This window comes from Seriola lalandi, unplaced genomic scaffold (assembly GCF_002814215.2).
Source record: "Seriola lalandi dorsalis isolate HSWRI2012SDOR001 ecotype SW California unplaced genomic scaffold, Sedor1 jcf7180002054642, whole genome shotgun sequence".
In the NCBI taxonomy this organism is placed as follows: Eukaryota; Metazoa; Chordata; class Actinopteri; order Carangiformes; family Carangidae; genus Seriola; species Seriola lalandi.
In genome coordinates, this window is record NW_019525195.1 from 55,164 (window position 1) to 82,860 (window position 27,697).

The 27,697-nt window shown below is 39.6% G+C and overlaps 1 protein-coding gene across 5 annotated transcripts in view; it reads right to left on the reverse strand.

The window, feature by feature from the left end:
* Nucleotides 1-6,072: 6,072 nt before the first annotated feature.
* The window catches only part of st3gal4 (ST3 beta-galactoside alpha-2,3-sialyltransferase 4), a 25,615-nt gene continuing 3,990 nt past the window's right edge, over nt 6,073-27,697 (reverse strand). Inside the window, exons 2-13 of one of the 5 annotated variants that reach the window (XM_087177743.1) lie at nt 23,754-23,821; nt 21,626-21,697; nt 20,466-20,544; nt 20,033-20,122; nt 18,690-18,787; nt 18,117-18,180; nt 17,068-17,163; nt 16,962-16,982; nt 14,476-14,665; nt 13,855-13,992; nt 8,564-8,716; nt 6,073-8,475 (exon numbers count right to left, since the gene is read on the reverse strand). In XM_087177743.1, coding sequence (XP_087033869.1) covers nt 8,386-8,475; nt 8,564-8,716; nt 13,855-13,992; nt 14,476-14,665; nt 16,962-16,982; nt 17,068-17,163; nt 18,117-18,180; nt 18,690-18,787; nt 20,033-20,122; nt 20,466-20,544; nt 21,626-21,647 — 1,041 coding nt within the window. In that variant the 5' untranslated portion in view covers nt 21,648-21,697; nt 23,754-23,821 and the 3' untranslated portion in view covers nt 6,073-8,385. The remainder of the gene's footprint in view (nt 8,476-8,563; nt 8,717-13,854; nt 13,993-14,475; nt 14,666-16,961; nt 16,983-17,067; nt 17,164-18,116; nt 18,181-18,689; nt 18,788-20,032; nt 20,123-20,465; nt 20,545-21,625; nt 21,698-23,753; nt 23,822-27,697) is intronic. The other 4 variants (XM_087177744.1, XM_087177746.1, XM_087177745.1 and 1 more) reach the window with 4 other exon arrangements.

Below are 27,697 nucleotides of genomic sequence, written 5' to 3' on the forward strand. Positions count from 1 at the left end.
GACTCTTTGGGATTGCTACTCTGCTGTCAAAGCTGATGAGCTGTAATGAACTAGATAGGATAAAGATTAATAAAGTGTTCAAATGAAACCTTACACCCATCTCTCTCTTTTTGCATCGCTCCTGGTGAGTGAGTGAGGAGGAGGTGGTGTCTGTCCTGTGTTACAGCCCGGCTTTTAGACTGCACAAAAGGATCAAAATAAGCACAAAGAGTAGATGGGAGGGAATCTGTAAGGTCAGTCGTGTAGGGAGTGGGTGAGTGAAAATGTGCTGCATGGATGTTGTGCTGTAAAAACAAAAAGGGAAAAACCCAAAGAAAATGTAGAGGTGTGTGCGGTGATGAGCTTTGCCCACATCTGACTGCTGCTGCTCTGCTTATATGCATGGGACACACTGAGCCCAGGTGTGATTAAGGCCTTCAATTGGTCTGCAGCCCTGAAGACAAGTGCAGCCACTGGAGGAAACCAAGCAGAGGGGCCATCACACATGCAATAAGTCAACTCATAATGTACTCCAGTACCTCTCATGTTAAGATTTTATTGACTACTGTGGAGGTGGAAGGTCTGAACATTAGATGTGTGGGATTTGGATGAGGAATTCAGACTATTATAGCAGATAGATGTCTTGGATCCTCTACCATTATGTCTGGTTTTATCGAGGTCTCTGTGCTGCATAGAAGTCTTGATCTATTAAGCTCGATCTGGTAAATAAAGGGTCGCCCTATCCCCAGAATTTAAGTGTCACAACTTAATTAAAAACTGAAAAAAACAATATAAACTGTTGGACAGAAAAGTGTATTCTGACTTGCAAATTAAACTTAATACTTAAGTTTTCTTCATCTTTTAAAAATCATTCATTTATTTGTTCATTCACTGATTCAGTTTGTTTACATTTCATCTGCATGGCTGAGAGTACTACCCATTCATCCTCCTTACTCTGGACCATTGGTATAATCACAAAACAAAGCTGTGTCTTTTTACTTTCGGTAAAATATAAAACCTATTTTCTCCACCAGCTTCTTAGTATGTTTCTGCCAAAGTTTAAACAGTAATTTCTGTATTTCTTTATTTCTCTGAGCTTTTCTCACCGGCTTGAAGTGGGAAGGTTGAAAAAGCTTATGTCACCTATTTCCATGCATGAATGAGCATTTAGCAACATTCGAAATTACTACCGTGTTTCCTCACTGAGAGTGCTTACTCATACATAAACAATTTACAAATTAATTTATATATAGGAAGCTAAAACACATGCCCTATTTAAGTAACAGTAAAGAGCCTCAGCTTTAAATGTGCTATATGTAACTATTTGCAATTGCCGCATAGCAAACATTAGCAGATGTTTACTTACCAGACTACAAGAAACGTTGCGAGTTCAGCATCAAACTTCATTCCTTTACTCACCTGGAGGTATCTGTGTCCAGTGGTGGAGATTGGCCTACCTCTGCAACACAATACATAGACGTATTTGACATGTCAAAACTGCCATTTGTTCACATTCTGTCAATAATTTGAGTTCATTTTTTAATGTTTTAAACTAATATACTTCAAAAATTGTTATTCATTAATATTTGATCTCTTTAACCTTATTCTCTACTGTTTTTAATTTATAACAGATTATAAGTGTATAATCTTCTAACACTACTTTACTTGTCATTCAAATCTGATCAAAGCATCTACACCGTTCTGAAGATTAGCTGAGTTTTTGAGTATAAAACTCACTTAATAAATGATACCTTTTGTTTTTTCCTGAACTTAATGTTCAATTTTTTCAGTCATGAATATTTCATTTTATAGAAATAAACTCTAGCTCTGAAATTTAGTTTTCAAGGGCTTTAACAATAAAAACCTCACTCTGCCTTGGAGTCTGTTAATGCCAAGTGTTATATATTTGTTTTTGTCTTTAGCTTCTTTTGTGCTGTTGAGTATTGGAGGTGATGCGCGCACACACACACACACACACACACACACACACACACACACATCTCACTGTATATCCACACCACCCTGCCACTATAGTGTGAAGTTGCCTGCTGCTGCATTCAGGTCGTGCAAAACGTTAGGCCCTCTGACATCTCTAGTGATGCAAAATAAAAGTAAAATAGTGGGTCCTGTGTTATACACAGTCGGCTCCAGACATCCAGTCCTCGAGGACATGCAGACAGATGTACCAACAGACTAACAGACAGAGTGGTGCCACCGTGCCAGAATAAAACTCCACCCTCTTTGGCACGACAGAAGGAGGAAAGGATTGTCAAGTCGCACTCCATGTGTAGAGTGGGATAACTGTCTTATATGGCTTAGTGAAACAAACAACCTAGAGATCTGCGCATGGAGCCAGAACAAATCAGTACATCCAAACACAAGAAAAACATACAAAGTGTGATTTGTATTTGTCACTACGTCTGCTGGGACATTCAGAAATGGGTTACTTCAGTTGAGCCTGTTGTGCCAGGGCTGAGCCTCATGATCTGTTTCTTTCCACCAGAGCCATGGACTTAATACCTGGACCTGACTTGACTTAGATGTAATCAAACACCTTATGTATTTAACTTTCAAACATAACCCTTTGTGTGAATTAGGGAAATCAATGAATGAACAGGGGGTGCAACGTAGGAGGTGAGGGAGGTAGCAGGGGGGTGGGGGTGGGGGGGCTTGGTGATGCTGGGATGGCGATGTGTGGCCCTGCAGGGTGCACAAGATTATATGGAGGTGCCACACTGGACACCGCTTGATCTCCTCGGTGGTGAGAGGAGGTGTTCAAACCCTGTCCAGCAGGACGGCCTAACGGGTGATTGTCAGCCTGAGGTTTGGGAGAAGGGGTGAGAGTGGGACTGAGGTTCTGGTGTAGGCAGCATGTATTCTGGTGGTAAAAGGAGAGATGAATGGCTTGGAGCTGGAGACTAGAAGCCGTGTTGTGGATGTGTGGCCTGGAACTCATTGCTGCAGGTTCCACTACAGACTGACCGACTTGGAAAAAATGATCGTGCCCATAAGAGGGATGATTTTGGTGGACCGGAGAAGCGTGGGTAGAGGCTTCAGCTGAACCAGATGAAAGATATGGAAAGGCCATGTCGTCCAGCCAATTTGCTAAAGCTTGCATTGAATCTCCAAGTCGAATCATCATTTGACATAGCCCACCAATATCATTTTGCATATCTACCAACTCTTTAGGAGGGTGCTGGGGGGTTGGATGGCTAAGCCACCTGGTATCAAACCTACAAGTATGATAGCTAGATTATAGAGGGGTTGCGGTTGTCTATTGGATCTCCTAGGTGCTCCGTCCATAGCATTCAATGGCTCTGGCACGAAGGACCATGTTAATAAGGCTTGATATTAGGGGTATGTTGGTGGTGGTACTGGTTTCCAGGTAATGTGAACACTGTGGGTGTGTGGTCAGGCACAATGAGACACCAGGAGAAGTAGCAGTTCAATTTAAATCTTTCCAGGTTTATTTGCAGTCTTTCAAGGTTATTTATACAAGGAACAGGTACATGGCCAACAATTGTTACTGGTTTTATCTCTAAAGAGAAAATATAAATCATGAATTAATTCCATTAAAAATATATAAATTTAGAAAGTCATGATATAAAGCAACTACTAACATAACTTGAACATAACTAATAATCGTATATTGCAAGGTTTAAACAACAAAGAAACTCACATTTCACTGTCAAACAACTGTGACCAGGAGAGCCCAGGGTTCTGCTGCAGGTAGACAAAGAAGTTTACACCTGAAGTCAATCCTTCTTATTACCTCTGATTCCTCCAGCCCCTCCTCCTTCCTGCTTCTCCCGAGCCTGCTCTTCAAAACACAGTGTATATATGTATATATTCAATATGTATGTATCCACCTAGATGATGCATCCATATCTCACCACACTATGATACTAGCCATGCTTAACCAATACTGGCTTTGCTTAACACGTTTATTTTGCCATCTGTGTTTTCTTGTTGAACAACTTTAAAAGCATAGCACTTTTTTAAATTACACTATTTCATACAGTTCAAATAACATGGAAAATGTTGAAATCCTCTTGTTCTACTGCCATGCCACTGTAATGACTTTTTGACTTGCACTTTTCCTTGGAGGAAACATGGACTCACTCTAACAGACTTGTGGCTCAATTTGGATTCAAAACAGATCCTGTCTCCTTCAAGTTTTACTTTGCATTAATTTAATATCTTTGTTAAAGAATTAACTGAAAGAAAAAAAGAGCATAAGCTTCTTAACAGCTGATAATAAAACTGTCATTGTAACCTAAATTTACATTTCAGAAGCCCATTTACTCTGAAATCACGATGCTGTGTCATTTTTAATGAGTTCACAGCAAAAACAAATACTGAGCTAACATAAAGTGTTCCTTTGGCTGTCTGTGAGGAAACAATGATGGCGGGTTAGCCTTTAAATCAGCTGAGTTGGCTGACCTTTTGGGTTGTGCAACAGATACATGGAACCACTTAGCATAAAGTGTTGTGAATTAGTCTCCTTCTATTTTTTTTTCATCCTGTTTTTTGTGTCTGTTGCTATTTTTGACAGTTGTCCTTTTCAAGAAAACTGTGCATCACACCTTTTTTTTTCTTCCAGCCCAAAGCCTCTCTGTGGGCAGGAATGGCTGGGAATCATAGTGAGAATCCTACGTCACATGGAGGCAGTACCCAGATGACAATCAGTAAAAGGGGCTTCATGAAGGAAAAGCAGAAGTAGCAAAACTCACACTGGAGAAAAGCTGCTTATCTTTTTTCTTTTTCTCCCTCACTCCTCTGATTTCCCACTCATTCTCCTGGTTCCCATGGTAGTGTTGTGTTTGCATGAGCACCTGACTCACAGCCGCTCTCCGGGCTGTGGGGGAGTTATTAGTGAGCCAAGCCAGATGCCCTCTCTCTAGGTAGCCGGCTACATACTGTACCTCTTCCCACACAAACTGTCCGCTGGGCTCCTTACAAAGACACACCGTAGAGCCACATTGTGCGTCTTGATTGTTTTTTTAACAATGTTGAGAGTACAGGAGGCCTCAGGTGTCTTCATTGGATCGCTGTGTACCTGGCATCATCAGGTCAATGTCTTGAGGGAGAAAGCCAATCCCAGCAATGGCTCTATTGCTTTTCTGGCTTGTGGCACCTCCAAATAAAGTGTTCCAGCTCCCGATCCCCTTGGTGCAACACTCACCACCATGAATATGAGACCTTTTTTTTTTTTTTTTATTATTTGTTTATTTTACTGCATTTTCTGTTACAAAATGAGATAGAAACTATTCCCACCTTAGTGTGCAGAATGTGCAAAATCATCTTGTGATCTATCAGAGCATCATGACTTCCAAGTAGAAAACAACTGCTTTAAAGTAAGATGTCGCACCGGCAGGCTGAGAGCACCGGGTGTAGAGCAGATGGTGTAATGAGACAAACTGTAATAACAACCACACTGTCAGAGCTTCTGACTGCATGAGGCTGCACTTATAGAGTGGCACAGCAATCATCACGGACCATGTATTCTTCTATAAAATTGCTGCATTGTAAAATCTAAACCAATGCATTTGGGGTCAGAGTTTAGTGGGGGTCTGCTGGAAAGTTCAAAGCTATGCATTTCAAATGAATTTTATTGTTTAGAGCAGCTAAAGGCTCATTTGGTCACCACAACATGCATAAATGGGCTTGTTGGGGGGGGGCTCAGTTGGTAGAGAACAGAGTGATCTGTGCCAGGGTTAGGAGTTTAATTCACACAGGAGCTACCCATGCTAAAAAAATATGCACTCACTGTACCATAAGATGATGCGGTTAACAGCACCGTGCAGTGCGTTAACACGTTTGCTCTGCAGCACACTGACTGGCTAACACTCTGGATTTGGGTTGAGGGGGGGGTTCGAAGGTTGTGCTTACAGTGCAAGAGTTTCTCCAGAAAAGTCTGACCTGATTTTCAGTTGTCATATAAACAGCCCGCAGATTCACACAAATCCTGTTCAATTATGTAACTCCCTGTTGTGTTCCCACAAGGGAAGTGAACACAGACCATCAAGCGTGACATGACAGGGGCTACTTTTCGAAACTTCCCTTGTATTGTTGGGAAAACGAATGCATATCAACAGTCCAGATAATTTAATTTAAAAAAATGACTGGTTACATATTTTGCAGCAATATGAAGGTAAATGTTTCTACATCTGAGTGGAAGCATAAGCTCATACAGTTGGTGTGTATTCATGTGGATGTGAATGAACGTGAAACTCATGCTTGAATGCTTTTTTTTTTTTCAAACATGTTTGAATGCCTGAGGAGGGGTTGAAAAAGGATGGTTTTACACTAACAGACAATATCCCCTCCACACATAATGGGCGGCTCTCAGAAACTGAAATGATGAGCTTTAAATGGACTGAAAAGGACGTTTTGTTTGCTGTCAGATTGGCTTTCAGTGGCAAGAAAAATCAGTTAGCACCATCAATTGACAATTGTAGTGAACTGAATAAGAGGGTAGGCGTATGATTATGGTCTGTACCCTGCTGCAAATATAGGATTGATCCTACGTATCAACAAAACCCAGGCAAAATACACAGATTTAGGCAAAATGGAACATACAGCTGAGCAAATGTATCAGAGCAGAATTAGTGTATGGCATTAAAAACATCCCTTCATGAGTTCTGCTGGTATAAAAGCATACACGAGCAAAGTGGAACTTAGTTATAGTACAAAAGCCTCACCTTGATGGCAAGGTATACATCACTCAAAAGATACCGATCTGCACTTGACATTATACTTGAATATATTCACACCAGAATATCAGAAATATGGTATAATTAGTAAAGTGTTGTTAGTATTATTATTATTATTATTATTATTACTTGTAGTACTTGGTGTTGTATGAGCAATGCAGCATTTACTGTAATAAATAGGACTGAAAGCACAACAAATGTCTCCTGTCACTCTGATCTCAGCAGATGAACTGGACCCTGTCATAGCTGATGTTGTACCGCCGAATGAGTAAGCCTAGTTTTTAAGTGCCAAGGGCACAACTCTATTCATGTCAACACTAATAGAGGGCCGTGTGTACAGAAACTGGAAATCATCATTAACATCTGTCGCTGGTGGCAAATGTGTGTTAGTCATTCTCAATTATTAGCATTGTGAAAATTTCTGGTCTTCCAGATGTTCATACTGTACGTGTGTTCCCTAGCACATGTGCTAGTGCTAGTTTTTCTGTTACCATTCCCCCCCCCCCCGGCACTTCAAGATGGGCTGCTGCATGACTGCACCATGTGCAGTGCAGTAGAATACCTACTGTATAATATGCATGTAACAGAGGCTGCCTGCCATCTAGTGGCGAACAGTGATGTTATACTCTTGTATGCCAAACAAACAACAGCTCGATGCAGGTTCACTCAGGTCATCTCATTAAAGTGCAGTGATTCCCATACAGCAGATTCATGAGCCTGTTCAATAATTCATGTGAACATGAATGAGTTGTTGAATTGCACTGTATGGATGGTTAATGAGAATCAAATGAAATTCAGTTTGATTTTCTTTTAATTAAAAATGTATTTCATTCTTTACAATAAAAAAAAATTCCAGTTGTTTGTTTCTGGAAAAAAAATTTAATAAATTAAACAGCAATTATAATCTAATCTAACTGTAAAAAATACAATGTGTATTTCCAGTCTGACAAAATCTAAAAGTAAGCTGAATGCAATCCACCTTACTGTGTGAATCGGGTTTGATCTGTTCATTTTCATTTCATTTCAACTAAAATGTATATTGAAAGTTTATTAAAAAATCCCCAGAGATTCTAAAACACCTCTTTTTATCCTGTAAAACATACTTTAAAAAAAAAGACTACATCTTACTTTTTAAAATGAAAAACAAATCTCAAACCATGATACTGATTAGTTTTACAGCTTACTGATACGCATGAAATGTACCCCATGCTGAGCTGTAGATCTGAAATGCTTGAGTCCTACATTATGGCAAACCATCACATGGCCCTAAAAACAACATCAAAGCACTGGAATTATTGAAGAGCCAATGTTATCAGACCTAAATTAGATAGATTAGATTAAACCAACACCTGGGTCACCCCATTAATAGAAAGTTTACCCATAATGGTTACAAACCTTCAAAATGTATGTAAAATGCTGAGCCATGCTACCAAAAACCATTGCACTTGATAAATCACAGGAAATCTATTTTAAAAAAGCAGCTCTACAGAATATAAGGTGCCAGGGAGATAAATGTTCTTAAGTGCTAAATCTGTGACACTCAAAACCTTGACAGAAAAATGTCTTGTATCCCGCTACAGAAGGCACATTTAAGATCCGATTTGGATCAGAGGAGCCAAACCCAATTCAGATACAATTTGGTGTACAATCTTTGTTTTTGGATTCAATCAAACAGGAAAAAAAGTGTGTATCATAAATGTGGGTGCAGGTACATAATAGCTCCTGAATCTTCCAGTCGTTTTAAGGCGTCAGCTTCATGATTGAGGTCATGGTAAGAATTCTGCAACAGAGAGAGAGAGGAGCTGCATCAGTATTTTAAGAGTTGAAAGCATGTGTATTACCACAGATTATAGATGACCGCTACCCACCTTCATGGACCTCATGGTGTCATACCCATAGTAATGGATAGGTTGCCTTTGGCTCTTTGAGTTAGGGTATCCAAAACCAGCAATGTGGACCACATCACAGTAGTTGAGAGCGACAACCACAGCGAGGATACCCGTGGTAGGATGCACTGGCTTCTGGAACAAACAAAACTTAATGACAGCCCACTGCACTCATTCTAAAGCCCCTGCGTGTATGGTGTGAACATTTGTGACATTCTAGTGGTAGAATCCAAAAAGACACCCTGGCAGAAAGAATGGGGGGTTGAGTTTTTTCCCTTCAAGAATGCAAAAACTGCAGCCTCTCATTTCACCACCAGATGGTAGCACAGGGCAAGAGAAACTTTAGCGTGCAGTTGGTCAACTCAATCCTTTCCACGTGCAGAATGCAATCTAATAATCTCAGCAGCACTTTGTGTCATGGTTACAGTTCTTGACAACAAAAGCCTCCCCCTTGTTCCCACATAGGTTGACTGCACTTATTATAGGCACATGCCTAATCAAGGTTATGTTATATAAAACATCGTACTTTATATGAGATTTGGCAAAACAAAAGAACTACAACTTCCTATGCACATACTATCCGAGGCATTAGCAAGTCTCACCCTGCAGACTGGGTGTTTTGCAGCAGCGTACTCACATACTTAGTGCAGCCTCTGCTGAAGAAAAGCACTCCTGATGCCAGTAGCACTCAACAATTCAGGCCAATTTCCCACTTGAGGTTTTTGGTCAAAATACTTGAGAAATTGGTTCCCCTTTAGCGAAAATATGTCTTCAGATTCTATTTTTGAAAAATTTAAGAGAGCTCTTGGCACAGAAGCAAAGTGCTCACTGACACAGCTCTATCTGAGGATGGATGCCATTAAAAAAATAAATAAATGAATGAAAAAAATAAAACACCTCACTACTGCATTTGATGCCGTTAACAAGCCCTCTCCTTATCAAAAGACTGAATACATGAGGGTCTAGATGGTTTTATTCATGGGCGTCTACTCAATTACAGTCATTTTCTGTATGCGTGCAGCTTTTATTTTCTATAGTAAATACATTGCCCTGTATGTGTAATCTAAAAATATCTTGAGACCAAGGGGGTTTCAGTTGCTAACCACAAACTGCAATATAACTAGTTCAAATCCGGTCCGAATGTTGCTCCATCTATCTGTCCCCTCTCGCTTCCTGTCATAACTATTTGAATAACTTACTGTCAGAATAGACTGAGTGCACAGGCACACCCAAACGAAACCTCTTAGCTGGCAACCTATAAGCAATAAAATTGGTCTTAAGGCACCTGTCACTGTTTTCAAATCTATTCACAGCCCTGCTCCTGAAAGTTTATGTCCTGAACACAATGATAAATTCAGCTGACCCTGATTCATTGTTGCTTGATCCAGGAATAAAGCCCAGTGTGATGCTGCATTTGCTACATAGTAAAAATGTCCATCCCTGATCAGCAGAAAATTTCTTTCATGACACAGTTGAAAACAAACCACCGTCAGCAGGTTGAGCCCCAGATGCTGCCTCAGGTTGATGTGGAGAGGTCCGCACATCCGGATTGTGACTTTGTCTTCCTCATTCAAACATCTTCTCTATTCAATTTCTGATATTCTCAAAAAGCAGTGATGACTTCTGAGTGTGTCAGGTGAATTCAGTGTTGTTAAAAGAATGTACAAAGTGTAAGAGGGGGCGTGAATATTCATAATCACTTGATATGTTCCCGTAGAGACAAGTAAAGATAAGAGCTATAAAGAGATATAAAGGAAAGTGGACAATGGACAAAAGTCCAGTGGGGGATCTTTGTTGCCGTCCCACTCTGCCTGTTTCCCAAATGGCTCTACATAAAATAAATTGTGCTAAAATTCATCTTTCTGCTGTTTTCTTGTTTGTCACTTTGTAATCTGCCTTTCCAGAAAACAGAAGGAAAAAAAAATCGACATCATTTCACCCTACTGACATCTTGAAAAACAAGAAATGAAACCGATGTGAGATTTAATGAGTTGCAACATGTGTGTTATGTTGTCCCTGGCGGGCTTTTACTGTGCGCAGAGATTTCCCAGTGTTCTTTGCCATTTCCCATATGACTGTCAGAAATTATCCATGTTCAAGGAGGCAAGAAGGAGAATCACTTCCACATGACCTGGAGATAGAAGAAACTCCCTTTCCATCCCCTTTCAAAATGCTGTACCTGTTCCCAACAGCCTTTTCTTATCTCTTTCCTCTAAAGGTTTCCATTTGTTCCATTTCCATCCCGTGTAGGTTAAGACACTTTTACTGTCCAGTTTATCACCAGTGCATGTAACAGTGTTTACAGGGGCTTATTCTTTTATTTCCTCAAGATAGGGTTTATTGATTGCATAAAACCATTGATTTTTACCAAAACTTTGTCAGTTGACTTAAGCTTTTGATAAAATTATGTATCTATATATTATTTATATTCTAATGATGCCTTATTGATTTTAGAAACTACCCATTGCAAAGTACTGCTACAAAAAGGTGTCTGTAGCCAGATGACAGACCAGCAAGCTCTCCACAGCAAACAGATACTTCTTCTCTTTGACCGTGTGAATTTCACATTCTCATTCTTTTTATTTCGTTTTAATTTTTCAATTAATTGTATTTATTCAACATATTTATTTAGCCTATTTGTTGGTGTGTTTGCATTTGAGCAGAGGTTACTGAAGTGTCACACAGGTCTGGAAAAGAGTAAAAATAACATTTTTCAAAGTTGAATGATGTACCAGAATCTGGTGCAGGATGTAGAAAAAGGACTTTCCCAGTTATTTATATAGATTCGTCTTTAAAGTATAAAGACAAGTCTAATATTAATATTATAATTATATTGCTGCTCTTTTCCGCCGCAGCTGCTCTTTTCCGCCGCAGCTGCTCTTTTCTGCCGCAGCAGTTTCATTGATAATACATTGTGCTGCTGCAGTTTGCCGCTGTTCTAATTATCTTTCACTCAGGTCTTACTGTGCTCAGTTCTCCCTCAGATCCGGTCTGTCTTTTTTGAAAATTAATTTATACACATTGGGTTATTGTGTGTTTATGAGCTTGTGCACACTGTGCTTAAGGTGGTGTTTGCACATCATGCACATGTATCTGTCTAGTGCTGGTCTCCAGTTTTATGCAAATTGCCTATATTAGGCCAAGCTTTTAGCCTAGAAGACCTTTATCAAAGCCCAGTGCCTAAAGGTTTGGCCAGAGAGGTGCAGTTATACAGAGTTACACAGTTACACCACAATAGGCCTTGATAGGAAACTGAAACACAGCCTCTTTCCTTTCTCAAACATTCATACAGATCGATTTGACTTCTTATTGTACTGAGCATGACTGTCTTTTTTTTCCTCTGCAATTCAGAAACTGATAAGCACCCCGCAATGGGACACAGCTGACATTCTGTGTGTATTAGCCTCATGTGGTCGCCAGCACACGGGCGAACACCAGAGCTCTGCAGCAGCCCGGCGCATAGTTTGGATGCAGGCCCGTGGAGCCTTGGTGAGAGGTGGGCGGGCGGGCGGTTGGGGGGGGGATGTTGCATACTGTCACCGCAGCAAGCCATACCTTGCAAGAGCTCAACACAAGCCTGTGTTTGGGTGAACTACAATAGTCTCATGTTCAGACTGAAGGGAAAGGAAAGTTTGTGCATTGCATGTGTTGAGGGTGTCCCTTAGCAAAGGAAGGGAGTGGTATGTACAGAGTGATCTGCTACAGTCAGGACCCCTGCTGGTATTTGGTGGATGAGGAATACCCACAGATAGAAAGGAGGAAAGGATGAGATAGCATGAGGATGGTGAAGGAAATCTAGGTTTCCTATTGTGTTAAGTGTGTATGGTTTGAGAAAGAAATATATATATTTGCGGCAGTGTCTTAATTCTGTTAAAGCAACCAAAATATAACTTCCTGTCGGCCCCAGTCCTCTCCGACACATCATCCCTGCATCTTCCTCCTCCCCCTCCTGCCCACCTTCCTCTCCCCACCGACCTTACAGTCTGTGCAGATGGCGCAGAGCTCCTGTCGGGCAAGCCTGCTGGTGGCCTGTAGGATCACTGCCGTCCCACTGCTCACTCTTCTGACGCACCAGCCAGTTGTGTTTGTACTGCAGTCCAAAAGGGTAACACCCCCGTCACTCTTTGACAAAAAGGGCTCAGGAGAGGGGAACAAGCAGAACCAAAACAAAACTTGGCTCAGGCCCACGCCAGTCAGAGACGATCCCCACCAAACACACACAACAACAAGCCCCACTTGGCAGATGGGATGCAATGAGCCAATAAAAACTTCATTCTACATGAGTAATGGTCCAAGTCAAGTCCCATGGTGTTTCAAAATCCTAGTGCCTCAGCCAACGAGGTAAGTCGTGGTCCAATTTGTGAAACAAAAACACATCAATGATACACTGCAGAAAAATTGTAACGTGTCATGTTTTCTCGTTGCGCAATCACTGTTCTTCAATTAAGTTTTGTGTGTTAGTTTACGGTTATGTTTCCACTTACAGTTTGTTGCGTTTTGATGAGGTTATCTTGTCTTTGTCTTGTGCCAAAAGTCACAAAGCATGCTCGCACAAGATCAACTAAACCTTGCAATAGTGAAAAAAACGTTTCCCTGAAAACAGCAATAATCAGCTTTGCAGAGAAAGAACACTGGGAACTGTCCTTATTCTAAAAACAGGGTGTCTGGTTGAAATTCATACAATATTTTGGCTTTCCTTCAAAAGCCAATTATTTTCCAGGGATTCACTGTGCAGCCTAGAAGACACGAGGAGCTTATCTTGTAATGAGATGCCAGAATGCCAAGCAGAAGCTAATCTTCATCATGTTTCGCAGTAATTGGATCCACAAAATCGCTATTGACCCGGCTACATTTCAAGAAAAATGGCTCTTCCAGTAAACTGTTTATCACAGCGCTCAAGACGTATCACTTGAAGAGCTGTGGCTAATCAGTGGATGCTCCATCTAGCCTTGTTAACATTCATGTGGGAAGCAGTGAAGGGCAAAAAGGAGAAAAAAGGGAGGTATGTGAGAAAGGGAACAAACAAGAGAGAAGGTTCTAGTGGGAAAATTGTAGTCGCGGATGCCAGAAATGTTCAATGTTAATGAGCTGGAACAGAGAAGAAGCCTCACCATCACAGTTATAGATCACCAGTTTTAGACTGAGTGAGTTAAGAGATTTGATTGGTTTGATTAAAGGCAGGGAAAGAAATTAGTTTAGACCTGAACCAAAACTCCTGCAACTGCAGGCAGATCCGTTATTCACAAAACAGTGACATGGAAGCAATCTCTCACCTGTCTACTCTTGGGGTGCAGGGGGATCCGGAGCAGTCTATCTGCAGTCTGGTGCAGAAAGTGGGGGTCCAGCACTCTGATTTTACTGACATCACCCAACCAGATTTGGGGAGGGGGCTTCCAGAAGCCTTTCCTGACCTGAAGTGCAGAAAAACAATAGAGAAAGATAAGAGGCAGGATGTTGTGCACTTAAAGGGAGCAGAAACACAGTTCGCACACTGACTTAATTTACACAAATAGAGATGCAATTGAACCTATGACTCCCTCATGTCTTGAAGCAACTAAATCAATGTGCAAATTAGGGGGTAATGACCCTGCAACTCTTAGCAGGAGGAGCCCGGAGGTGCCCCGAGCAACAGAGTGAAGGATGCCTGCAATGGAAACTACATTTAACTCTAAAGGGCAGTGGCATCACTGAAGTTGAACCTTTTAAGTGTTTGTTCCTGATATGGATGACTAGTGAGGGCTGGAAAAGAAGCTAAAAGGAGTGTGTTTATGCGAGGGAAAGAAAGAAAGTGAGACAAAAAGATATGGCGAGCATGTGTTTGTGTGTGTGTGTTTTGTGTGTGTGTGTGTGTGTGTGTGAGAGAGGGAGAGAGCATTCTCACACATATACTGTACCCTCTTCTCATTATAAAGGATTTCTTTGAGCCACCGCAGATCTTGCTGTTTGAAAGGCACGAGGACCATGAGCGTGCCAGGCTCGTTTTGCAGTCCAGGGTTGTAGGAGGCCGATTCGGGGTAGAAGAACCTCATGGTGGTCTTGTTCCCCACATCCTCTTCATAGCCTTTCACTGGGGCATTATTCAACCTGAGTCAGGGACATGACACTACATTCACGGACAAGAAGTTTCAAGATTGTTTTTATTAAGGAAAAATTGTATGATTTTCTTCTTCATATAATGACATCCCAACCTTTCAAACATTGTTGAGCATTATAAGAAAACAAATAAACCTGTGTCTTCTCATAATTTTGTCTTTTCTGGCTAATGCGCCGTAGCTTTGAACTTGATGGAGATTCAGGAAATTCGTCTCCAGCTAAACAACAGTGACAAATTAAAGGAAAAAACCAACATAGAAGTGTCTTAGTGTTAAGTGTTGGCCCCGACCTTCTGCCAGAACAGCTTCAATGCGCTTTGGCATTGAGTCTACAAGTCTCTGAACTCTACTGGAGGGAAGAAAACTCTCTTCCACAAGATCATTTTGTGTTTTGATGATGGTGAACTTTGTAAACTAAAACTTTACAAAAAATGTCTTTTGTAAATTGTTTACTTATAATAATACTTATCCCCGAGTCAGATGAAAAGTGTACACATAGACAGAATAACACCAGAACTTTCAGGTCCCGTTTTAGCTCATTCAAAATCCCACTGACATTTGGAACAATGTGAAAATCCAGCCTTGGAACAGAGCCTTAATCAACAGTTACAGTATGTTTCACATGCTAAGTCTAATTATATCTATATTCAATATTTTTGTTTGTGGTGGCCTTTAAAGAACAGAATTTCCGCAGTCAGAAGATGAGGGTCATGGACAAGGTGAAGGGCAGCAGCTAGTTAAGACATGTTTAAATGTGTAGAAACTTTTAGACAGCAGCGATTACAGATAAAAAATGTTGGAGAAATAGCTCTAAAAGAGATTTAGAATATATGTATATATAAGTACCGACACTGCCAGGCCAGTTAGTCTTCATGGAAGCTGTAGTTTTTTTGTATGCTAATAAAGAAATCATTGTTTAACTTTGTTGACATCATGAAGGTTTCAGTTTTTAGAACGAGTGAATGCAGATTAGCTTTAGAATATGGAAAGTTAATCCCAGGAACATGTTTTACAGACACTTGCACGTGTCATCAGAACTTCAGCTCTTAGCTATTGTAGCAAACAGCATAGGGATGTACCAGCCAACAGAGCTAGCTGTTTGGTTAGCCAACCAGCAATCCGTTCATGTGCCGTGAGAACAAACATTTATCGTTTTATCTGTAGCATGATTCTAATTTCTCATTTAACAATTTAAGTCCTAAAGTTTTCCAGTCACTGTGACTGGATTCCCACACCCACGTGGCTCTGATTCATAAAAGCTGCTGTTTCATCAGTTAATGTTTGTTCTATTTCTGTGAGGCACGCACAGTTGTGTTAATGCCAAACATGTATTAAGTATTGGCATGTGGATTATGACGTCCAGTAGGCCTGTTGATGTCAGGGGTTTACCTGATAAAAACATGCCTTAAAGTTGTAGAAAGTTGTAGAAAAAGAAAGTTGTCTGCAAATATGAGATGTGTATGACTGTTCAGGGCTTAAAAATCGATATATGCTTCATTGTGAAAAAACCTCCTTGCTTTGTTCCTTTTAACAAATTCTTCAAACAACCACATCATAACTCATTCCTTGACCAAAGAATTAACACAGTAGCAGAGACGTTGTTTGGTTAAGCGATTAGTCCGCACTTTGGAAACTTAACTCTCAACAGGCTTTAGCGGCGTATATGACACCAGCATATGAACCAGCTTTGTGACGTCAAACTCTCAGGCATGTATTGAATTCTGAATGTCAATAACCTCACGCCACATGGCCAGGGAACGATTAGCTTCTGAGAAGAGAAGGAGAGATGTGAGGGAGGAGGAGTAGGACAGGGGGATGATGAGGGGGATAAAAATGCATTGTGGCCAGGCCAAATTCTGCCTGTTTGAAAGAGGCTTATAAAAACTCAGAATGCATGTGTTCATTCCAAGGCTCTAAAGTCAGATGCCTGACAGTGCCTTTGTCCTTGAGTAAACTAAACACTTTCTTTCCTCCTATAAAGAACTTGATTTGACCCAAAAGTTTGCTAATTGCTGACCGGACGGCTCTATGTCAGGGTCAAGCAGTCACACAGTCGGATACTGTATCTATCATTGAATTTATATCCTGCTTTAAGTTGTGGGGGAAAACGAACACATTCCCTTTTTAAGGTCATATTGCAAGGATCCATCTGTTTCTAATCTCTCAGTCCCAACTATCCTCAAACATGAAAGTGGTTATGCAGAGATCTGTGGTTTACTGTTATTATTTTGAGCGTCACTTTTGTAAAATATGAAAATACACAGTCCCCCCCAAAAATTCATTCTTACCCTCTTTTATTCTTCTTTCCTCTGTGCAATGAATCAAATAGTAAAAAGAATGAGTAAATGTGATTGCACTAATAAAATACTTTTATGTGGTGTTATCCTTGCTTACCGAATGACCACGTCGTATTTGTTGATGATGCTTCCCAAGGAGCTGTTTTTAATGGCAAAACCATTGCCTATGACTACACAGGTTCTACATTCAAGCCTGTGGAGAAACACCACACACACACACACACACACACACACACACACACACACACACAGATCACACACACACACACACACACACACACAATCAAACACACAAACATACACACATACACACAATCACACACACACACACACACACTTGAAATGTGGCACATTTATGTTTATTTCTCCCACAAAACTGTAAAAACTGCAATTTATATTCTTTGGCATAAATTAATACAGGTTTTTCGGCCTTATAAACTTCAATTGTCAGCGTTTCAAGTACAATTCGAAATTGTGCCAACAAATGAAGCTGGTGTCTTATTTAAATAAACTCAGAATCTTTATCTGTGATTTATTACAAAGTGAGAAAGTTCTGTTGACTCGTGCTCTTTAGTACAAGAGCGCAGGAAAAACTATTTTCTATGTAAAATCACATAATAAGTTATGGTAAATAAACTTTTCTTTTATCATGAACTCAGTGCAATTAGATACGTTCGTCTGCTTAAAGTTTAAATTGTTTAATTATCACTTTCAGAACTTAACTGACTAATTGTACTGGTTTGTGCTTTTCTCAACTTTTTTCTTTTTAACAGTGAGGTCTTGAGGTAACTGTTTTAATGGTTTCAAAAATTAGAAACAAAAGGCCACCTTCTCTCGAGACATGACTGACACCTCTTTCATTACTAAAGCGGTAACATCTGATCGTCCTTTCTTGACTGTTATGAGTAATAGTTATGTGGCTTCACCCAAGTACCCATAACAACGGCAAAGACGTAATCTAGGACTAAAAATAAAATGTGAACCACAGCTGGAGCAGTACGCTAATTATTGTTCTGCACAATGGAAGTAAAATAAAATCAAAGACAACAATGGCCAATAAATGTAAAAAAAGAAAAAAAGAAACGTTGAATACAGCAATAGAACGTTGAGCTTTAGTGTTTTGTGCCAAAATGTGCTCACACTTACTTTTCAATGTTGGCTGGCACCTGATAATTTGCAGTTACAGCGAGAACTTTCAGTAGCACCAGCTCTGGGAGGGAAAGCAAGAAATGGAGCAGCTGAAAAAGCATTGACGTTTAAAAATTTTGAATACAGTAGTGAAACTCGTATAAAAGACTGAGGACTTAAATTTTCCCACGAGTCATGAATGTAATTCATCATCCTGATTACAAATGGATACATGATCAAAACCCACATTTAAAATGTGCGATTTTCTTATCAAAACCTTTATGACAGACCATCTCTGATTCCATTGTCATATAATATAATATAATAATATGATAATTAAACGTAATATAAAAATATTACAATATAATATTGTCTAAAATATTGTTTAGTACAAGTGGGTATTAAGATCTACAGTGACGTTAAAGCTGTTGTTAACATCCACATGTCTACATGACGCCTATTCAAGACTGGAAATGTGTGAATATACAATATGAAAAGAAACAAAAAACATACACTTTCATAAAAAGGATGTGAGACATGTCCTGAGTGACCTGCGCAGAGAGAGCAGAGGATAATGTAAAGTCAACATACCGCTGCCCTTAATGCCATAAGGTAATTCCAGCGCTGACAGATGCTCCCGCCAGAAGAAATCCTCCAGTTTCAGAAAGAGCTGTGTCCGTCTGCTAATGCTGCATGATGAATGTTAGACCAGGCATTACAACATAATACTGCGGTGTACACGGCTTCACTCTGTAGATACATTATATTGCAGAAGGGTTTGTGGCTGAGAGAGGAGGGGAGGACATGAATGAGGCATAAGCCAGCGAGGATGAAGAACACTACTTATTTTATTTTTTGGCTATAATAACTATCAAACCACACAATGGACAATACGAATTGTGCTGCCAAACAGTACAGTGTTCATATTGGCACATGGAAAACTTGCTTGATGCTTGACTGATGCCTTAACTTCCCCAAATGTTCTGGTATCTATTAAGCAGGTAAACCAGACTCATTATAAGCAAACCAGCCATTTACATGATGTCATTCAATAGAAATTTCCCTCATTAAAATCCTCTGTTGGCATTTCTGTGCTGAGGAGAGGGAAAAGAAAACAATAACATTCACAGAGTCCATGGAGTGAGACAAATGTGGCAAGTTGTAATATGGGAAACAATTGCTTTTCTGTGTCTGCTGGCCTCACACTCCAGCTGTTTATGACCTGCTGTCTTTGACAGTGAGTCTCTCAGACATTTATTGCCCTCGTGTGCCAGCTAGCTCTCCGCAGGAGATCAGGATAAATCTCCGGGGAGGGGTTTAATTAGAGAAATGTCACCGTGATTGCCGGCAGCCTAATGCAAATCATGTTCTCTTACAGGGGTAAACACAGGGATTATGAATCTTGACTGTTTCAAAGGTTAAAGTGCAGGCAGTGGAAGGTCTGCTGGGACCTTGGAGGAGGTTGGGACAAATCACAGATTGAGACCATATCACTATTTGATAACTGAACAAAGTCCACAAAAAGACCAGTAAATATACAGCTGAATAAACTGATAATAGAGCAAAAGAAAATAAATGAGAGGGCGCTCATGGAACAATGATTACTTAAAAATGCAGAACCTGAGAAGGACAAACGCAACTTTATCAAGAGCTCATTCTTTTTCTTAGCCAACCTTGGTTTTATATTAACTGTTCTTTTCACCCGTTCCATCAAGACATTCCACTTGAGTTACTGAAACTTAATGTAATGATTTAGACGGAAAAATATTTTTTATAATAAAGTCCTGTTCTTTCTCACTAAGCTTTGCTTTTCCTCCATGACTGGTAAAGACCTTATGTTCAAATAAAAATGTTGGCATACCTTCCTCCCTTAATAAGCCATCCACTCCATCCAGTTTGTGTTTTAAAAAAAACACAGACATGCCATTACTCACTTAAAGTTAAGGCTCTCCCACTTCTTCTGGGTTAGCCAGCCACCACACAGAGTTTTGCTACTGTTCAGAGGCTTGCTGGTGCTTCCATAGCTGAAAGACAGACAATCACCAAAACTGGCATGAGAACTACTGCTGAATCCATAAAATCACCGCGTGCCAGGAACTGGGTCCAGAACACTCAAAAAGTGCAAGAATGGGCATGTGTGAGGGCCTAAATTGACCATCAGCTCAGACCACTGCATGATCAAAATGTGGTATGTCTTCTTAACTTTTTTTAGTGACTCAGCACTACACAGACCTCATGAGCTTACTTTTTTTTTTTTTTTTACCAGAAATGGGCATTTCTGTAATTATGTGACCTCAATACCGGAGCAATGGAGACAGAAAGAATAAAGAAAGAAACAGTTGAGCCTGTGTGTGTGTGCGTAATTACCTCTGAAGTATGGCATCGGAACAGTAGTATGTGACAAAGGAGATGAAGAAAAGAACTGGAACAAGCCTAAGGCACCATGCTGGAGTCAACAAAGACAAAACAGAGGCAAATATCCAAGAATGAAAAAACATGACCATCAAATTTCACATACAACACATGCTGTCTCAACACCTTCAAATGAAATTCAAAGCTTTCATAAATGATGTGTACTTCTCATCAATGATAAAAAAAAAAGGCTTTAGAAAAAATATGGTGCTCTATTCACCACAGGTACGGTATCAATCCCAAAATGGGTTCAGAAAAATGAAACTGAAATGCATAGAAATGCCTTTCCAATTTAAAACGAATAGCACAGATACACAGGAAGCAGCCTGTGAAACTCATTGGGAGTGAAACTCCCAAATTAACATATGACCTATTGAATAAAAATGTGCTTTTTCAAAAACCAGTGAAATTAGTCAAGATACCTATGACACTAAGCTTTGAAAAACCCCTGCTCAGTTGTTCAAAGCTAGGAAATGTTTCCCTGTCATCATTAGATTATCCCCTTCTCTATTTTTTCTCATTCATTGCTTCTGAATTTTAACAGATCTCTATATAGAGCACAGGCACCTCAGTGAATTCAGAAATGTATGATGAAATATTATAAGCTTCTCTTCAACCTGTCTGGCAACAGTGGGACAGGGAGCGTAATAATGATGGTTAAGTAAAAGGACATTTTGGGAAAGAAACTATTTGCTTTCTGTTTGAGAGTAACATAAGAAAATTGATATCACACAAACTGCAGCTTGTAGCCTATTAGCTTAGCTTAGCACAAAGACAGGGAACAGCAGGAAAACAGCTGGCCTTGCTCAGTCCAAAGATAACAAAGTTAACATGTTACATCCAGTTGTTTAATCAATACAAAAACCAAAGTGCAAAAAAACATCAAGTTGTGGATTTATAGGAGGTTGTGTTCAAGAATTTTTTTTTCTTTTTGGCTGGGAACAGTGAATTTGTGGAGTCTCTGCTGGTTGCCTGGCAACCTCACAGTGATGACAGGACTGAAAAGAGTCTATATTCAAGTATTCTGCACTCTGTCTTCTTTATGCCCACAGCAAATCAGAACAAATCCTTCTGACAAAAAAACATTGTGCACAGATATCAACAGAAGAGCTTACTTTTAGTTGCGTTCTGGGACATCTTCACGTGCACCTTGGTCCTCTCATGTCTTTACAGTGCATGAGGTTATCCTGGTGTTGAGTACAGAAGAGAAGAAGAGAAAGTAAGAATTATCACCTCATTTGAATTAATAGCATCCTCCCTCTTCTGAGAAGATTATTTGAAAAGGGAAACAACTCTGACTGAATGAAATATGCAGCGATTAATTTAGTCATAGTAAAACATCCCAGCCCCACCTGGGCTCAGGCTCAGAAAAAGTTGAAGGAAATGGGAGTGGCAGAGAAACAAAACGATGCAAAAAACTAAAAACCAGAATGTGAACAGAAAAGAGGAGAGAGACACCAAGGTAAAAAAAAAAAAAAAAAGAGAAAGAGGGGGGGAGAGGGGGAGAGGGAAGTGCAACAGATGAAGGACGATCAGTTTAAGAGGATCATGCTAGACTGACACTTGGTCGCTGAATTGAAGGATACAGTATATGCAATCAAACAGCATCACATCAGCTTCTACAATGTGTGCTTGACTCCACTGTGGAGAGTTCCATGGAGAGTTCAGATTACAGCTTAGATCAGATTAAAAAGGCATTTGACGCGACGCACAACTGACTGTTTAATGCACAATGCACATCTTATCTACTGCATAATCTTCCTGATTCATGATTTGTAGGCCAGAGCCACCCATACAAGCAATGGTTGTGGTGAACATGCTTGACACTCCTTCAGAAGCAACACATCACTGAAAATCAATACCACACTGACAGAGTGCAAAGCTGAATATCTATTTTAAGAAGTGCAGTAATGTAATACTGCTGTAAATCTACTACCAAATCATGCACGCCCCAAACTTGGAGACAGGCAAGGAGCGGAAACCGCAGGATCGATTAACACCACCGCAGGGATGCTCTGCGGATTTTACTCCACGCTCAAGCCCCTCCCTGCAAAACATAATAGTCATTTCACAGCATAAAATATGAAATGACACTGCTGCCTCATCCTTCACCCTGAGCCGGATATGAGGCTGGGTTGTGTTTGTACCTTAGGTTATCGTTTGGGAAATGACAAAAGCACTAAACAATGGGGGAAGGAATCAACTTCAGATTAATCTTGTGTTCTTTTATGATACAATCGGTATGATCTTTTTTCACTTCCCTCTGTTGTTCTGTTAGCTTTCGCAAAATAGAGTATTTTCACATCCAGAAAATGTGAACTTGTGCTATACATTAGTGAAATACCTGCAAGGCTCAGTGTTTAGCACTATTCCCTGCGTGAGGATCTGCATCCGTGTCAAAAGGTTCAGGGTTCGATCCCACCACTTGCATGAGCAAATCAATCAAAAAAAATCAATCCATCCTGGTGGCAATTTTCTTAGTAGTACAGTATTCTGATAATTGGAGTTGGACTTGTAGCTTTCTGGCTTGTTGATTGCCGTGTTTGAGTTTGATAGTCAAGTTTCCATTTACTGCCATTGTGAGTGAGGACAGAACCTTTCTAAACAGTTGTGTACATGTTGCATGCATATACGTGTTCCTCTTTTTCATTCACACAAAGAGAGATGACCTAGTTCCTCCTTAAATTCCCTTTTCTTAAACTTGCAGATTCCTCTTTAATTGTAACATGATCCGACCAAGCAATATTCTGTTATGCCTATAACTCGTCCAGACAAAGCTAAAGGCTTTTTCAGCAATTACAACTCCTAACTTTGTGAATTTTACATGTGATTTTCAGGGTGGCTTCTAGCAGCTCAGTGGTTAACACTGTTGCCACATAATCAGGACGTTCTGAGTTCAAACACGGCAAAGGACAGATATTCTCTCTTCATTTAGCAGCAGTGGCAACAACAAGTCCCAGCACTCAGAAAATGTATTCTCTATATATACACTCAGATTAATGTCACTGTGAAATGAATATCTTTGGGTTTGAGACAAGTTGGCTTTGGAAAGTTTTATGGGCATTTTCACTGTTTTTTTGACATTTTACAGACTAAACAATCCATCACTGCAAAAACACAGAATAAGCAATAATGAAAAACATCATGATTAACACATGCTTAAATATAACAAACTGGTGCCCACGTTTTCACAAAATAACTGAGGACAACTGAGATTCACAGAGAGCAGTGAAGTCACCTTACCTTTTCCCTCTTTCATTTCAAAAGACTGTGTTCTCAGTGGTTCTGATGTAATGGGTCTGGGCTTCTCCCTGCAGTGAAAACAACAAATAATCATACTGTACAAAGGAAGACAACTGGAGAATATCTGCACAGTGGACTTATTAGTCTTTTTTTTTCTACTCCTCTCTGCACTTAATAAGGGAAATAAAATAAAAGTGCAGCTCTGACCAGAATGTCATTCATAGCCAGGAAACATGCAAGGCAGAGTTTTGTATAAAGGAAACACATTTTGTAATGAGGATTCTGGGATGAATGAAGCACGACTACAGATGCATTATCAAAATACATAAAAATACAAAAATGCCTTCTTCAGATATTGTCTTGGATTCGGGCCAGTCATGTTCCGGTCTTCATTTAATAGCATATGCTACAGCCCACACCGATATGATTTTATAGATTCATTAACTGGCAAAAGATGAAACAATTTTGCCACACCCTAGCTGGTCCTAAGATGTTCAGTTCCCAGTTTTACATCACCATAAAATGATTTTAGACTGTTGGTTATAAAAAAAACAAATATAAGATGCTATACTGCCTTGAATTCTATCATTTTGTAGACTAAATAACTTAATCAGTTACTAAGATGATCATTAGATCCAGCCCAGCATATACTGTAGCTCTATATTCCCATCAACACCCTTTCACTTTAGGGGCATAATTGAGAGAGCAACAACAGCTGGACATACTGTTGCTCCCAGGAGTGTGAAGCACAGAAGACACAGAAAGCACAGGACCTCCTCACAGACACCACAGGCAACATAAGAGCAGAGCAGCACAATGGCTGACTGTGTGTGATACAGTTTGTGGGGAACAGAGGGGAGGGAGGTTTGGCTGGGAGAGCAGGGGGAGGGTCAGGCACTGCACTGTGCAATACCGTGAGGCACGCTGTCCAGATAAGTGACACTGGCAAAAGTCTTCAAGATGTGAGGGACCAATGGAGTAACAGCAGAGTAAGATTTTAATACTGTAAGAAGTGTCCTTGACCACAGATGTTCCTAAAACACTGCTGCAGGTCTAAGCGTGGATCATGAAAGAAATGCAGAGAGACCACTTAAAGAGCTTAGTCACACACTGTAGTGATTAAAGATGAGTCAGGCAGCTACCACGGAATAGCACACTGGAAGCAATTCCGGCAAAAGCACTCCATGGGAAAGTGTTGTCAGTAATTTACTATTTAAAGCTCCATACTTCTGAATTCTTATGGAAGGTGATGGTGGAGAGGGCTAATACTGTCGGTAACTAGCACTAACAGAAACTTACACAAATGCTGTCAATAATTAACCTAATTATTACAGATACATATTTATGTCAACACATTTGGGAAGTATTAATATGAGCTCTGTATTTAAGGTATTATTGTGTCATAGTAGGTTCCAGATGATTGTGAATTGATGATTCACAATAATCAATATCACAGATCATCATTACAGATCAGTGTATGAAGTTTGTATTCATTTTGAGTTATTGTGGGAATATATCATGACACACACACACACCAACGCCACCATGACAACATGTCATTGCACCGTAAATAATCTCTGAACACAGAATACAAGGTCAAACAGATTTATTAGGAGATTTATTGGTTTGATTCTGAATGGAAATGACCTTCTCTAAATCTCTTTCACCTACCAGCTGATTTCTCTCAACCACAGACAAAGAAAAATCACATGTGCTTTATGCTCACAATAGAAAATCACCTCTAAAACATATAATCCCAGAATTTAATCCAGTCAGAAGAGCTAAATCTAGTGCCCATTTGTAACATTTTGACCGCTTTTATGAGGAAAAGCTTTCAAAGAAATTGCAGTCTATTATCAACCATTTTTGGTTCCTAAAAGCATGTTCATGTGAAAAGGCACCTTCAAGGAAGCCACAATTATGTAGAATGTACATTAGATGAGACGTGGAGATTCCCTGCAGGGTTTTCTGTGGCGGTCATGGTGAGGGCAATTTTGGTTCTGGGATGTGGTTTTTTTCTCCAGTATCCTCTTTGTCAATTTCCACATTCAGAGATTTCAGAAGTTTTCCACGCATTAGTTTTCCACTCTGAAAGCTTTTTTATCTCTAAACAATTCCATAGACACAAACCATGCATGCTCTAACAGTGATTCCAAACAAGGAGTACTTGTATCCCCAGGGGTACTTCTGCAGTTGCCAGTGGGTACATGGAAATGCTCACTTAATTAAATAAAAATGACTTGATTAATGAAAACATATTGACTCAGTTAACACCTGAACATTATGTGTTGCCACTGTACTTGGTGTAGTTAGCAAGCGAGCAGGAAAACAGTTAGCTAAACATATAGGCTATTCAGTACTGGCTAGTAGTAGTAGTAGTAGTAGTAGATAGGTAAAAGTAATCAATTACAGTTCAAATAGTTGCATAAATGCTTGTCATAGTTGGCTAAGAGTAGGCAAATGGTTGAATTTCAGCTTAAATAATTATGAAAATGGAAAAGGAAAGAAAAAGAGAAAAGTGAAATGTATGGGTAAATGGTTGAAATAATAGTAGGTAGCTAAAAGCAATAATAAAAAAGTTCAAATACTTAACATAATGAAGAAACAGTTGAAACTATCAGCTGGGATAAATTAGCTAAAAATAATGGATAAAAAGTTAACACATAGCTAAGTAGTGTATGGTTGAATTAGACAGCTAAAAGCAACAAATATAGTTAGATAGCTAAAAACAAATGGATAAATGGGTGAAAAGTCAAGCTTCTACCACTCTGACCTAAACATTAACAAATCACCTGTATAGAAAATACATTGTTAGCAATGTCCACTCTTATATTATCAATAGTATTAAATGACATACAGTTTGAATGAACACATTTGGAACTTGATAGGTTGTGTCTAAGAATCTGGGGGTACATCAGACTCATTATAATTGCCTCATAACTGATGCTGTTTCTTGTTCTCCACCCATCCTGTGCTCTCTGTCATCCATTCATTATGCTATTGAAATACTGTATGTCTTTGCTTGTTTCTTCTTTCTTGTTTGGAAATGTGTTCAGATGTCCATTGGAGTTTTGAATTTCAGAAAAGTTTGTAATGTTCATTTGCGTCACAACTACAATTTACAGTATTTCTATACGGACATAAAAAGTCAACCAAATGATGATTATACTGTATTATAATATTTGGAGTATAGAATCAGGGCTGTCCCATTGCTCAAGACAGATGATTGCCATGGAAAATAGGGAAACAATCATGTTTCACAACATCCATCTCCTTGTACTCCATCAAGGCTATAGAAAAAATGGTTTGCTTGTTTGCCAGACTACATGTCGACACACCAAATTACATCTTCCAACATCTTTCAGAGTCAAGCTTTTCTAAACCAGCAGCATATGTTCTTTTAGCAGTCAGGTGTTTATAGAGATAGCGACACGGTACTCTTCTTGATGTTAAAATCAAATGAATTGTGGGTCTCATTATATGTTTTGAGATATTTGCAAATATGGTAGATATTACACTGGAGAAATAAGATGAAATAAATAACATTTAAAATAAAAACTGACATGGGATCAATTTGGTATTTCAATAAGAGTATAATCTGTAACCTTTTCCCTGTAGTTTTATGGCTGTAAAACTAAGTGTATATTCATAGTCTTTAGTGACTCAGTAGGTTTGTCTTAATGACTCATTTAGAAATGAATCTGCTCTTAATTCTTCAGTTCAGGTCTATGGAAGAGAAAGATCAGTTTCCAGATGGACATCATAGATTGTTGCCACACTAACATACTAAACCAAGATTACATTTCTTTGGAAATGTAATTTCTGGAATTAATCACACACTTGTTTCACTATTCAGGGGCCGTATCCTTCAGAGGACGCAGTCTACGAAGGTGTGGCCTTTGTTTTTGTCATAGACCACAAAGGCCGAACCAAAATGAGACATT